The 10,585-nt window shown below is 43.7% G+C and overlaps 1 protein-coding gene across 1 annotated transcript; it reads right to left on the reverse strand.

Moving 5' to 3' along the window:
• Window positions 1-4,033: 4,033 nt before the first annotated feature.
• On the reverse strand, window positions 4,034-5,151 carry ier3 (immediate early response 3). Its single transcript, XM_071484018.1, has one exon. The coding sequence runs from the start codon at window positions 5,068-5,070 to the stop codon at window positions 4,489-4,491; it is 582 nt and encodes a 193-aa protein (XP_071340119.1). The 5' UTR covers window positions 5,071-5,151; the 3' UTR covers window positions 4,034-4,488.
• Between the last annotated feature and the right edge of the window lie 5,434 nt (window positions 5,152-10,585).

Consider the following 10,585-nt stretch of genomic DNA (forward strand, 5'->3'; position numbering starts at 1 on the left):
TTTTTCCACTGCAGACAGTGACCCCTAAATGCAGCAATGAGGCACAAAGCTACTGGGACGTCTTCTACAACGTGACATATCAAAGTCTTATCAAACTCTCATTCACACACTTTTACTGTATTTTGTCTATGAAACACACCAGTGACACACTGGGGGGTTGAGTATCTTTCACAAACACAGACTGGAGGAGCTGGGAGTTGAACCAACAACCTTCTAACTAACAGACGACCTGCTCAGCCTCCTGAGCTACAGCTGCACTGTTGAAACCAGTAACGTCAGGGAGGTGATTCAAAATAGATAAATAAAGTATCTGGTTCCATCCACGACCCCAGTAGAGTCCAGTGGAGCTGAGCTGGTACGATGCAGAGGAGGAGGCTGGTGGCTGACTGTAAGATCAGCTGACATGTCAGTGGGTAAATCTGGAGATATAGTCAACAAACAACCAACCAACCAACCAACCAACCAACCAACCAAACAAACAACCAACCAACCAACCAACCAACCAACCAACCAACCAACCAACCAACCAACCAACCAACCAACCAACCAAACAAACAAACAAACAAACAAACAAACAAACAAACAAACGAGCCTCAGGCGCTCGTGTAGAGCAGCAGATGTATCTGGAGCTGTGATGACAGCCCTCAGTGCTGACGTGGTTCAGTCATGGCAGTTAAAAAGAGATCCACCTCTTCACCCTGTTATATACTCAGCTACAGCTGTGCCCTGATTGGCTAATTGAGAAAACAGATGGGAAATAATGAGCATTCAGGAAGTTCTCCCCCAGAGATACAAAAAACAGAACGAGTGAAACTCTACTTTGTGATGTGTCTACTTTTAGACCTTTTCTTATTTCAGCTGCTCTGATATCTGTCGTCTTTCATGCTCACATCCTTAAATAAACTTGTTTTAGATCAAATATCTGGTCTGAACCGGATCAGTCACAGTCTGCCAAAGGAAACAGAAATAGAAGCAGTGTGTTTCTATTTTCTTGAACCGGTTTAACAACTGAAACCTTCCTGTCCCTTCATCCTCAGGACTTCTCGTTCCGTCCGACCTCTGTCTTCAGTTTGTCGGGTGTAAACAGAGGAAACGGCGTCGTGCAGGTGGAGCCGTGCAGCATCTCCACCGGAGACAGAGTTGGTGTTGTAATCAGCTGCTGCTGACAGTGTGCTGGACGGTGACGGGCGAGCAGACACAAGGCCGAGGCTCTAAAAAGAAGCTGTTCACGTCGTCTGTCCCAGTGCAGGTGTTTTACAGTGTGTCTGGATGAATCAGGGTCACAGTCTGAGCCTTTATTCTGCCTCGCTGCTCCGCGTGAAAGGTGTAAACACAGGATGGGGGGGGGCGGCATTGTTGTTCCACCTTTATGCCGGCAGTGGAGGTAGTCACAGAGCTGGAACATGGCAGAACAGGTGGATGTATATCACCTTCACTCTGTCACACACAGAAACCTGAAACCTGGATTTCTCAGCAGCTGTTTGGTGTCCTGAGCCTCCCAGAAGCTGATTTCCACCCACACAGGAAACAATCCAGATTAAAATGAACATTTTTTGACATCTGTAGCATTTCAGTGACTGTATTTGGACCAGGAGGGGGTGTGGGGAGTCTCTGGGGATCTCACCCCACTGTGACGTCAACATGTGTCAGCTTGGTCATGTCATACGCTGCAGCGCTGAAGGAGAACAATGAGGATCTGATGGATGATGAGGTTCATGGCGAAATCTGATTGGTTGAACTGAAAAGCATGAATGTCCTCAATCAGCTGAGCGAGTGGAAGAGAGAGAGAGTGAAGTCTGAATATAACTATTAAAGCTCCACACAGTCTAAAGGTAGATGTCCATGTGTTTGTGATTATAAAGCAGGTCTAGGTTCTATATTAATACTGTGAAAGTATCAAAGCCTCAGTCCACAGAGAAATGCACACAGCCTGTATTCAGACACTGAGCCTTAAAACCAGCCATCAGGACAAATACATCCCAGTTTTGGTTTAGATGGAAACTTTTCAGTAAAATAAACAGTAAATGTTGTGGATAGTTGTCTTTTTTTTTCTTTATACTTCTCTCACTTATGATTCTGATGAAGGTCAGACACCGAAATGTTTTCCATTTATTTCTCTACAGGCTTGCAGTATCTGAAGTTCTGTATGTTATGTTATGTGAATTTATGAATTTGGTATGTTTAGCTAGGAGTCCCCTGGTCAAAAAGATTTAATGGCCTTAGACAGAGGGCTCTAGGGCAAAAAGATTTAGGGGTCGTGTCTAGGGGTTTCTGGGTCAAAAGGTCTAGGTGTGGAGGAGAGATTGAAGACTCACCCATCTTACGTAAGGAAGCCCTTTTTCTGTAAGTTAGTAGCCATATGTTTCACCTTAGGTTCACGAAAACAACCAGCCTATACAGACGGGGAGTTAGAGCAGTTATTCAGAGGAGATTCACATTGGCTTCGACTCCTCTCTCAGGCAATCCATGGTGCTTGATTTGATGCTGGACTTCTTTGTAATAAACCTCTTTATATACAAGTAAGACGGTGTCAGCGGAGTTTTCTTCATCATCATCACATCATCACTGCTTAAGAAACAACAGGCTCCTTGTAAACAGGAGCCCGCCACTTTACAGCTGATCCTCTCTTCATCTCCAGGACTAAAATCTGCTGGTGGCCCCAGATGTTTCTGGGTCGGCCCTGTTTGTGATGTAAACGGGTGAATGAATCCATTATCCAGAGGCTTTATCAGCAGAGATCTGATCTGTATCAGATTCAGGATCCATAACAACCAAATCACTGACACCATGAGGGCTGTTGTGTTTGTTTAATGGAAGATCTGTGTCACACCTGGAGAACACTCAGTGTCCCCCACCCCATACACGTCATACCTGTCCTGTTACCTGTGCTAGTGTACGTGAGCGACACACGGTGATACCCTCATGGCAACGTCCAACAACAACATCAACAGGCTTCCCCAGAACCCCTGTGGCAGCATGATCTCATCGAAACACGACATCTGTAACGATGAGGTAAGGTGGTGAATAATCTCCCTGTGCATTGAGACGAGCTGCTGTGCATTAATCATTAGCATAACAGTGCAGTCTGCAGGGTTTTCTTTGTACTCATCAGTGGATGAAGCTGTGATGTAACCTGTAACCTGGCAGCAGCTCCTCCTGACTCAGCATCGCTCACATTTTATGGCTGGCACAGTAAAAAATGAAAGTGAGTGCACAGAGGAATGTTTTCCTCACAGTCTGCAGAATCACTGAGGCTGAAATCATGAACATCCTACGACACCTGTGCAGTTTCTGTCTGTTGGTTGAGGTGCAGCCCTGTGAGCGTTACCCTGCTGCTCTAACAGCCTCCTGCTCTCAGCCTCTGCAACAGGTGTTGAACCTGCTGCTGGATTTACTCCCATCCAGACACCAGAGCATCAGTGAGGAGCTCAGGTCTGGCTCAGGTAACCTCAGAGGTGCTGGACGGGGTCAGGAGGTGCAGACCGGTCCTTTATGGATCTGATGTTGCATGAGACTGTTCATTTAAAACCGGTATGAAGTAAAACTTAAAACAACTTTTCTATCTTGTTGAGGATAAATGTTCTTCTTCCTTCACAAAATCATCTCTTTCTGTGTCACATCATGAATCACTGTTGTCTCAATGTTTCTGCAGTTAACCAGATTTTCTGCTGCGTGTTTGCAGAGCTCAGTTATAAACCACCTCACTTCACAACATGTCCACGTTGTTTCTCTGATGCTTTTTAGCAAAGACTCATATTCCATCTGCAGAAACCATGAGGGTTTACACCATTTATCTAACAGTTATCTAATATGAAATAGGATCTTTTATAAAGTATCCAAATGAAATTTGTTTTTTGCGTGTTTGGTTAAAAAATAACTTGTTTTCAGTGCAAGTTACTGTTGTAGATATGTGTTATTTCCTGAATTCTGAGAACTGAGTCAAAGCTTGAAGGATGCAGAATATTCAACATCTGATAAACAAAATATGCATAAGAAATAAAACATGTTCAGCAAAGAGGACGGAGGCAGGAACTTGTTTTAGACATTTTTTATTAAAATTATTATTAAATAAATAGCAAATAATAGAATAAATAACTAAATAAAACATTTAGACAAGTGTCAGCTCGTCGGCCTACATCAGTGACAGTTTTCAGTGACATTTAACTTGTAAAACGTCCAGTTTAGGCCTAGAAGTGCAGTTAGAGTCTTTGTGGAAATCACACAGAAAAGTTCAAGTTTTCTTCAATTCAAGTTTCAGTTTTTTGCAAGTGTTCAAGTCTTTCAAGTGTCCGTTTCAGACCGGTTCCCGCTCTGCTCTGAGCGGGACTGTTGGCAGGTTGAAGCCGGCGCATGGAGCTCCCTCCCCGGCTGCGCCGCGCAGGGCGCACCGCTGTTCTCCAGAAGTTCTCGGGATCAGCTCCAGCTCGGTTCACTTCGGATCCCAGGAGCCCGGACCCGGGCGGTTTGTGATTCCTCCAGTCCCGGGGTTCAGTTGTCGCTGCCCAGCCTGTGGTAGACCAGCAGAGCCACCATGTAGCCCTTCCCGGCGCTCTGCTCGTACGGCCGGCTGCTCTCTGCCTCCGGCCCGGGTGTGGGGCAGGTGGTGTTCGGGTCGCTGGAGGAGCCGTTGTCCTCGCAGCGGCTCGTCGCGGCGGACAGCAGCTCGGAGCTGGCGCTGAGCGGAGTGAGCTGCCTCGCCTGCTCCTCCGCAGACTTGAAGGGGAAGCCCTGGTAGTCGCTGATGGCGCTGTCCGCGCTGCTCAGCGGAGCGTCGGCGCAGGGCTCCTCGGTGTAGATCTGCCACAGCACCACCAGGCACAGGATGACCAGCCAGCGCTTGGCCTGGCTCTTCTCTGGTGGCGGAAGATGCATGCGGACTTTAGCGGGGTACATGACCCGGGTGCAGCGCTTCTTCGGCCGGATGGGCACGTAGGAGCGCACGGCGGTGGCCTGGGCCGGTATCCGCTCGAAGGTGAAGACCTCCGGCTCCGTGCTGCGCGTCGCCATCCCGGGGAAGCCGAAGCTCTCCCGCTGAACTGTCAGAGTGACGCTGTTCGACCGTGAGTACATTTTCTGCAGGTTTAGTGTCTCTTTCTGGTGAGTTGCTTCTCTCGGAGCTCTCAGAGAGTCAGATAAGTGAGGAGCAGCCGACGGCTCAGGTTTTATATCTTCCAGCTCAGGTTGTGTTTTTAGAGACGCCCATGCACAGCAGGCCACTCCCGACGCACGGCCAACGCACCTTATTGCTCAAGTGGGAAAAACCTACAAAGAATTTGCATATTTGTAATTTTGCGGCGGCAGCAGCAGCGATGAGGCCGCAGAGAGCAGCTGAATCACCGGGGCCGGTGAAATCATCCCTCAGCTTAAATAAACCAACTGACACCACAACCTACTCGTGTATTTACATACACATTCAAAAATGCAAGTATGAAAAAGTCTAATTTATTCATAAAATATTATAAATGTGATTAGAGATTAAAAGCTGCTGTGACATTTTATTTAATGTAAATTGAAATAAATAAAGTTTTACTCTGGAAAGAAGAATTAAAAGTTTCTTGTTTCTCAGTGTGATCACATGTCTTCTGTAGAAATAACCTCTCATGATGTTCACATGCTTTCAGTTTACTGTGAACTGCATGTGCTCAGTCACATGTTACAGTCACTGCTGGAAACTTCCCGCAGTCACACTTTATTTATCTTTACTTTATGCCAACATGAACTGAAACCTGGACAAAAAGGATGAATGAATGAATGAATGAACTGAATGAATGAATGAATGAATGAATGTGTTTCTAAACCAGCTGAATAACTTTATTTTTCAGCTGTAGATTGTTGAATCTGTGGTGAAGGTGATGTAAAAGAAAACTGATATAGAAGAATCAAAATGACAGTGATCCCAGTAAATTCTGATGATTTGAACTTTGCCAAGTTTCAAAATGGATCTGGAGCTGCGACAAAACAAGGAGCTGAAGCTGAAGCTGAAGCTGAAGCTGAACATACAGAGTGGAAACCACGAGTTTCAAGTTGATGCAAAAATCTTTGCTCTTCCATTGAGCTGCAGTTAACGGCTCAGAGAATAAGTTGCAGGATAAAACCACAGAGACATAAGGTTATTTTTCTGAATTTGGATTCAGTGAAACTTTTCTGTGACCTGTCAGGAAAAATAAGAAAAGGCACAGAACCTCCAACATGAAGAGGAATTATTGTCTTTGCATTGTGTTATTACGAAAACAACTACACCTGGTGTCAAATTCCTCTGAGCCAGAGACTGAGACCGTTTCAAAAAATAAAAACAGACACACAAAGACCTTCACAACAAAACTTCAGACGAAAACACTTATTATATAACGATACAGGAGAGACTTCAGTCTTTACGTCTCTCTGGAGTCAAAGTTTTCAAACTTAAATGTATCAAAATTATAATTAGAACTAAAAGACTTTTTTTTCTAAAATTCCAATCTTTAAATTTTACATCCGTTTGGTGACTAATCATCTAGAAATATCTCCACTTGCCTAAAAATGGATGTAGAGCAGGAACCTTTTCACCATGTGACTTTGAGCTGTGCTCATCGTGAGTGATGAAACCACAGGATGTCAGCGTTGAGAAACTTCAAACTTTAAGAGGAAAATTTTAGTGAAAACAGGAAATTTTTGTGAATTGTGCGTATTTGTAAATAAGTAGCCGTGTAGCCTATGGCAACACTAACCTAACACAATTTTTAATAAAAAACATTTTAATTAAAAAATATATTTTTTTATTTCAAAAATACAATTACTTTTTAATATAAAAATGATTTGTAAAGTTAATTGTAGTATCACCAGTTCATTCAGAAAGATTTTATATTTCAGTTTTTGTTAAAATGTCTTCTCACTTTGTTTCTGTTTAGAAACAGAAGAAGACAAACATGACCATTATTCTGAAAGAGTTGCTTTTCCACTTAAAAATATTGCAGCATTTAGAACTGTCCCTCTAAAACATCATTTACATTTGGTTGCATTCGCACATTTTATTCAAGGATTATGACAATTTATGGGACACAAACAGGATGCAAAATTTTTGGTTTCCATTTCAGGAAAATGTAAAATAAAATAAATAAAATAAAATAAAAATACCCTCTGTGGCTCAGGTAAAACGCCATGTACCAAATTCTGTGAATATTTATTGAAATCTGATGGAAAAACTAAAGGACAAAAGTCAGAGTTCATCTCATCAGCTGAAACACAACAGACAAAATATCTTTTATCTTCGAGTGCACGGCTGATTGTGTCACCTCCTTTCTTCTTCACCTTTTTCAACCCTGCACTTATTTGCACAACTTTCTGTTTGCACAGATCCTGAATTTCATAACGTTGAGGTCAAAACGTCTGCATTGAATGCAAAATGATTCGGATCTGGATTCTCTAGCACAGACTCAAACTGTCCACTTTCAGTCACCTCCATCCAGTTCGGTCTTTTTTCCTTGACGTGGTCGGTTCTGCTGAAAACACTGTGGACTCATGTATTTCAGTAAATACCTCTGATATAGATGAAAGGGACTTTAATCTGTCATGTAATTCCCTGGAATCTGCAGACCAGCACCAGCCTGTCGGGTTTCATGCTTCTGCTCATCAGTGCCAGATCCTGTTACAACATACCTGCTTCCATCTCGCCCGGCAGCTCTTACAGCAGCTCATTCCAGTGAAATTCAACACCTGCTAATGTTCTTATTACTTTCATCTCACTCTTCTTGTCATTTTTGAGACCAAAGCAGGCGCATTATTTTTTTTTTATAATAATCCTAAATTAAACTGCTTCTTAGTCTCTTGTAGCTCCCAGTTTTGCAGCACATTTCCTGTCTGGTTCAGTCTCAGTGTTTCCTGCAGCAGCAGCAGCAGCAGGCAGCTGATTGACCCACATCCACCACCTCAGCACAGCAACCTGGGAAAACCGGCCTTATGGACACAGGGACGCTGAATGAATGGTGGTGATACAGGTTAGAATACGTCCTCTGAGCAGCTACGTCCTCAGGGCAGTTGGAGGCTGCAGTGAGAGAAAGTGAGGAGACGGGCCGGGGCTAGCTGGTTAGCATGCTAACTTCAGTAGAAGAAAAGATGTTTACATTGGTGTTGTTTTCCACCTCTGGAGATTAAAGTTTGATTCTGCTCAAATCGTTTCTTCTAGAATGGTAAGTAAACAGCTGTTGGTGCTAACGTTAGCTATGCAGCAGTAGCATGATTTACAAATAGCAGCATCCTGGTTTGCAAAACCTGATGATCCCCGGGGAAGTTCTGATGTCAGAAAGAGAGTTGTTGTCTGATCTCTGGGTGGATTCATGGACGTTTATTTATGGAAATGATGATATCGCTGGGAAATGTGCAAATCTAAAAACATGTATCATGACTGTGTGTTTAAATTTGACTGCGTTATCTGAGAAAGAGTTTCTACGTTTTTTAAGCAAATTGGGGCGATCCCCTTCCACGAGCCTCGGCCGAAGCTCCAGCTGCTGACCGGACGCTGAGGCCTCTCAGTTTTAACACGACTGCTCTAAAATATCATTATGTGCTGGAACATCATCCTCACACGGGCACATATCACACAGACCTTTGGTGTTAACGTGTCACTGGTGCTTCTACAGCTGCTTCTCTCTTACTGAGGAAAGAAGCTGAAGCTTTGAGGTTTCATAACACACAGAAATCAGCTGGCCGATGCCATGAATCTCATGCTGGTTGCCTTTGGTGCCAGCAGCTTCTTTTCCACTGCTGAATATTTATTTCCTCTTTGATAAAATCTTCTCTTGTGGTGTTTATTGTGCAGTGTATGTGCAGCCTGAGCAGCTCTGGAAAAACATCTGTTGGCTGTTATCCCTCGTGAAGAGAGGATCAAACTGTAGCTACACTTTTGAGTTTAAAGGAAATAAATACCCTCAAACCCATTAACTGCAGAATTTCTGTCTGACTGTGATGATGTTTCTCATCATTTGGATGGTTTAAGTTTTTGTTGGTAGGAAAATGTCACTTTTTTGACAGGCATCAATGTCAGAAATTGGAGGTGGTGAGTCGTAGTCAGTGAAGCCTCCTTCATGGGAAACACATCAGACATAATATTCCTTTATCTTCCCTCAATCTTAACCAAGTGTTTCCCAGCCTGACCTTATCTTAAACAATGGTTTACTGGTCATAACCACAACCCTTAGTCAAAATGAATTTATCATAGTTCCTCTGCTCAGATGTTCATCTGAAACATGTTTGTGTTGGATGTTAAATAACATTTTCTATGATTGTAATCTGTTCAGTCTGCAGAGTTCAGTTGAATATTGATCCTGACATTTACAGTAACTAGAGTCCATATTCACCAGAAAGTGACGGTGACTGAATAACAAGTCATAGTTCAACAGAAGCTGAGTGAGCAGTGATGTCACTCCAGCACTGTCCAGAACAACAGGATGACATCACGCTAAATGCTCCTTTATCACTTCCCTCACCCTCGTCGTTCTTCGTCATCGACTCCTTCATATTTTATTCTTCCTCTGTGTTTTATCTGAAGTGTTGATCTCCATCAGAAGATATATTTGTGGTTTTAAGAACCAAAAACCATCTCAGTGTAGTTTTACATCTCCTCTCTCAGGCTTCTCTCTGGAGCTCTGGTAACAACAGCTCAGTCAGCCACTCAGAAGAGAGGATCTGAGCCTCAGAGAAACACTCAGAGAAACCAAATCCTGCGAGGTTGGACCATCAGACAGTGCGTTGTGTGTTTGTGATTCAGAGGCAGATGAAAACTTCGACGAGCAGCTTCTGTAGCGTTTCAGATGAAGACTGGTCTGAGGACAGACAGTCCTCCTCTTCAGGGAAGGACTGGTCCAATTTACTGGTCCAGGTTCTCTGTGCTGCAGCGTTTCTGTCACGTTCTGTCTCAGTTTCAGTCCCAGCGTCGGCCCCTGAAGCTCAGGTGTTACATTCACCTGCTGCATATTCAAAATACCTTCAGCATATTTCCATTCCAATTGTGTCACTGTGAGCTTCAACAGAAAGAATCAGAAGCATCTGAACCTGCTGCAGGACAAGGACACCATCAGCATGAGATCACACACACACACACACACACACACACACACATACACACACACACATACTTGTACTTCTATCTTTGTGAGGACACTCGTTGACATAATGCATTACCTAGCCCCTTACCCTAACCTTAACCATCACCACTGAGTGCCTAACCCTGACCCTGACCCTAAACTAAACCTAATTCTAACCATAACTCTAAAACCAAGTCTTAACCCTCAACATGTGATTTGAAGGTGTCTCAAAAAGTGAGGACCGGCCAAAATGTCCTCACTTTCCCAAAATGTCCTCACTCTGTTGGTAAAATACTTTTTTTGGTCCTTACTATGTAGCAAGTACAAGTACACACACACACACACACACACACACACTTCGCCGCAGTGGGAACCTTGACTGTGTGTCTGGGTGTTTGTAGGAGGACGAAGATGTGTCATAAAGACTTTTACATTTTTCTCTCAGCGTGAGACATTCCTCACACTGTGCATTCATCTACACACACACACACACACACACACACACACACACACACACACACACACAC

The sequence above is a fragment of the Trachinotus anak genome, unplaced genomic scaffold, assembly GCF_046630095.1.
Source record: "Trachinotus anak isolate AG129_WGS33_773 ecotype Australia unplaced genomic scaffold, CSIRO_AGI_Tana_v1 ptg000008l, whole genome shotgun sequence".
Taxonomy (NCBI): Eukaryota; Metazoa; Chordata; class Actinopteri; order Carangiformes; family Carangidae; genus Trachinotus; species Trachinotus anak.